The 3,648-nt window shown below is 42.3% G+C and overlaps 1 protein-coding gene across 1 annotated transcript; it reads right to left on the reverse strand.

Moving 5' to 3' along the window:
* Positions 1-696: 696 nt before the first annotated feature.
* LOC104951003 (golgin subfamily A member 3-like) lies at positions 697-3,489 on the reverse strand. The gene is made up of 3 exons (XM_010777629.1): positions 3,028-3,489; positions 2,425-2,533; positions 697-1,037 (listed from the first exon to the last, which is right to left on the reverse strand). The coding sequence occupies exons 1-3, from the start codon at positions 3,447-3,449 to the stop codon at positions 723-725; spliced, it is 846 nt and encodes a 281-aa protein (XP_010775931.1). The 5' UTR covers positions 3,450-3,489; the 3' UTR covers positions 697-722.
* Positions 3,490-3,648: the final 159 nt, after the last annotated feature.

Here is a 3,648-nt window from a genome sequence, read left to right on the forward strand (position 1 = left end):
TTGTATATTTACATACCGGCAGTAAGTGCTCAAGTCAAAAGAATTATCTCAGAAAAATATCACTGATAATTGTATTGTATAATTATAGTTAGAGATGTCCCGATCCGATCACGTGATCGGGGATCGGAGCCGATCACGTGATTTTCAAAAGATCGGAATCGGGAGAAAAAAATCGGGGATCGGGATTTTATTTTATTTTTAAATTTTATTTATATGTTTTAATTTTGTATTCAATGTTACAATACAAAAATGACCATGTTCAAGTCTTAAAGTCATCCTGAGGCCTTAGTTTTGGTTTCAAATTACAGAACATCATGTATGTGTTGCTTCTTTGGGGCTTGTTTTCATAGACCTGGTTGCTTATTTCTCTCAAATCTGGCAACAGAGTGGGCAGGGCGCAGTGTCTAATTGTAGCAGTAAGCTAACGAGTACTGATAAGCTTTATTTTGTTTTGATCCAATGCTGCACAACTGAACTGATCCAATGCTGCTGTGAAAGAAAGAAGCTATATCCATGTTGGATAGAATATCCAATTTAAATAAAAAAATAACCTTAAGGGACAACTTGAATGCTTTTTTTCCTCTTAATGCATTGCATAAAGATCGGATCGGGAAAAATCGGTATCGGCAAATTGTCAAAATCAAATGATCGGAATCGGATCGGGAGCAAAAAAAGGTGATCGGGACATCCCTAATTGTTACCCTCAGCTCTCTGGGTCTCCGTCACTCACCTGTGTTGTCTCTTGAGGTCACAGTGTTTTGCATCTCCTCCACCTTCCCCATCAGCCGGTTGTATTGGTCTTCAGCCACCTTCAGGTCGTTGCTGAGAGACGTCAGGCTGGCGTTCTTGCCCTCCAGACTTCCCTGGAGCTCCACCATGGCCCTCTCCAGCTGGGTGGAGTTCTGCCTCAGTGTGCTGACCTCTGCAGTGAGGGTGCTCTGCTTCTCCTGGCTGAGCTGAGACTCCGCCTTCTTCGCCTGCAGCTGAGCGTTCACCGTAGCCAGCTGAGCCTGAAGCTCCGTCTTCTCCTTGAGAGCCTGGAGCAAAAAGACAGCGAGGTCAGGGTTACGGCCAATCATTTTAGTTTTCCAATAAAGTATCACCTTGATAGGTCAATTAACAGCCATTTGGTTTAGTTTCGAACATTTATTTATGGGCTTGACTTCCCATTTAGTATCAGCAACGAGAATTTAGAAGCGCAGTCGAGCATGGTACACAATATATTACAACATTAACCTAGTTGTCATCAGCAGTGTTTATGCAAATGCTAACGTAAGAGACTTTAATGTATGAAACAACATATACTACAAACAAATTATAGAAAGGTTCCAAGTGGACATTCATGTATCCATTATTCATATATAACATTATTGTTATAGTTAATGGGGTTTCCTTAGATTTCTTTTTGGTTCGAATTTAACAGTAAACAAGGTTTGATTTGGATTAGGGTAAGCATTTACATTGGATTTGAAAATGATGGCGTGGAGGGTCAAGAATTGTAAATATAGTTGTATTTATCAATTTACCATCCAAATATAGGCATACAGAAAGCTTAAAGTAGCTTTTTACTACCAATTTGTCACAGAATAATCACATTTTTTCAGTTTGGACAAGTTCATTTGTCCAATCCTGTACATAACAGGGTTTCCGCTAGGGTTTTTTCTCGCCGGTCAAACGTCCGGACAGAATTTATTTTACCGGACACATTTGAAACTTACCGGTCATGTTTCAATAATAATAAGAATTGTGTAGCAGAGGTTCCGTTAGCAGGTAATTACCGGACTAGGACCGGATATGCTGATGTTTAAAACTCAGTTAATGGGAGTCATTTTTATATTGCTTCAGTTTATAATCGTAACAGATCGAAAAATTCAGATTCATTTTTCAATAAATGATTCAACAAACAACATCATTATTACATTCAAAGAAACTACTTGTAGTAGATGAAGTATATTATTCAAAAGTTTACATTAACTTTGAATAATAACACGGGAGAAACGGATCCTCTCTTTTCCTCCCTCCCTCTCTCTCCTGACAGCCAGTTTCTCATGCAGCGCGCTAAACAGTGGGCGGGGCTTCAGGTGATTATGGAGCAGCTGATCTGATCTCTCTCTCGCGTCCGGTTATACTTCACTCGCGTTTATGTCCATATCGATCAGATCCAGCTCTCCTGATCGGCCTTTATAGAGAGCACAGATCAAACTATTAAGAGTGAATATCGGCCGATAATGATCGGCGGCCAATCGATCGGAGCATCGGACATTTTGACCGGCAGGTTTTGAATTTACCGGTTTTTAATAAATGTTACCAGCTAAAAACCGGTAATTAGCGGCTAACGGAAACCCTGGTACATAATATGTGTGGAAAGGTAATTTGTGAAAGAATATGGAAAATATTGGTAGAGAAATCAATCAGTGATTGTACCTGATTGGCCTCAGATGACAAAGACTCCAGCTGACCCTCCAGCCTCATCTTCTCCTTCAACACCTGCAGCATCTCATCATGGCCCATCACTGAGCTCTCCAGAGAAACACTGCAACAAATATTAAACACACGAGTACTCAAGAGACAAGTCAACTAATAAACACATTCACTTTCAATCTGTAATCTACAGTAACAAATGGTTAAGCTCTCTAAGTTACAGGCAATACTAAACTGCAGATCTCAGTAAGCATTGTTTGAATGTAATGTTGAGTTAACATCCCTAAACCCTATTACATAGAGTTTATGGAATCTCAAGGGTTTAAGGTGCTCTTGTTATCGATGAAACTGATCTATTGGACACTTCTTTCTATCAAATTGTAATAATTGTAATGTACGTGGTTTGTCCTGTTTGTTTGTCAAGCTTTTGTTTTGGTCGGGACCCCCTTGAAAACGAGACGGTGCATCTCAAGGGGTTTATCCTAATAAATACATTTATATATATATAAGGATCTATCTCTGATGCTGACACAGTGTAAAGCCCCCTGAGAAAAATGTGTGATTTTTGGCTGCATAAATCCCATTTGATTTGTTGTTGCCGTATACCTGCTGGAGAAGCTGTCCCTGCGGCTGCGCGGCTCCGCTCCGTCTCCCTGCTCCAGCTCCAGGAGGTGCTGCTCGTCGCTGGCCGCCTGCAGCACCTCCTGCAGCGAGGGGAACTGACCCATGGCTTCAGCAGCGATCTCCCTCCCCTGCACCGTGTAGCCCCCCCGCTGCCTCTCCACTGCGGCAGAGAGCGTCCTGAACTGCCCTCTGGTCGACACGCTGCTGTAAGACGAGCTGTCGCTGTCGTTGCCATCGTTCCCCGGCCTTATTCCCGATTCACTGCCGTCAACTTCAGACACGTTGTCCCCAATTTGGAGCGAGGCGCCGGGCTGTGGCTCCGAGTCACAGGCGCTGCCCTCTGACATCACGCTGACCTCAGAGAGAGTGGACACTGAGCTCATGGTGGACTGCAGGGAGGTCATAGTGCCGTCTGCTGTTCTCCCTCCACCTAAAGATTCAAGGCTTGTATTGTCATGTGTACATAGCTATAGTGTAGTTATGACAATGAACATCTTAGGCCACAGGCTCCTCCCACAATGCAACACAATAAAACAAATCAAATAGTGAAAGTAAATAAAAATAGAACATAATAGAAATAGTGCAGAATAGTCTAGAAGTCAT

This window comes from Notothenia coriiceps, unplaced genomic scaffold, assembly GCF_000735185.1.
Source record: "Notothenia coriiceps isolate Sejong01 unplaced genomic scaffold, NC01 NC01_scaffold00018394, whole genome shotgun sequence".
NCBI lineage: Eukaryota > Metazoa > Chordata > Actinopteri > Perciformes > Nototheniidae > Notothenia > Notothenia coriiceps.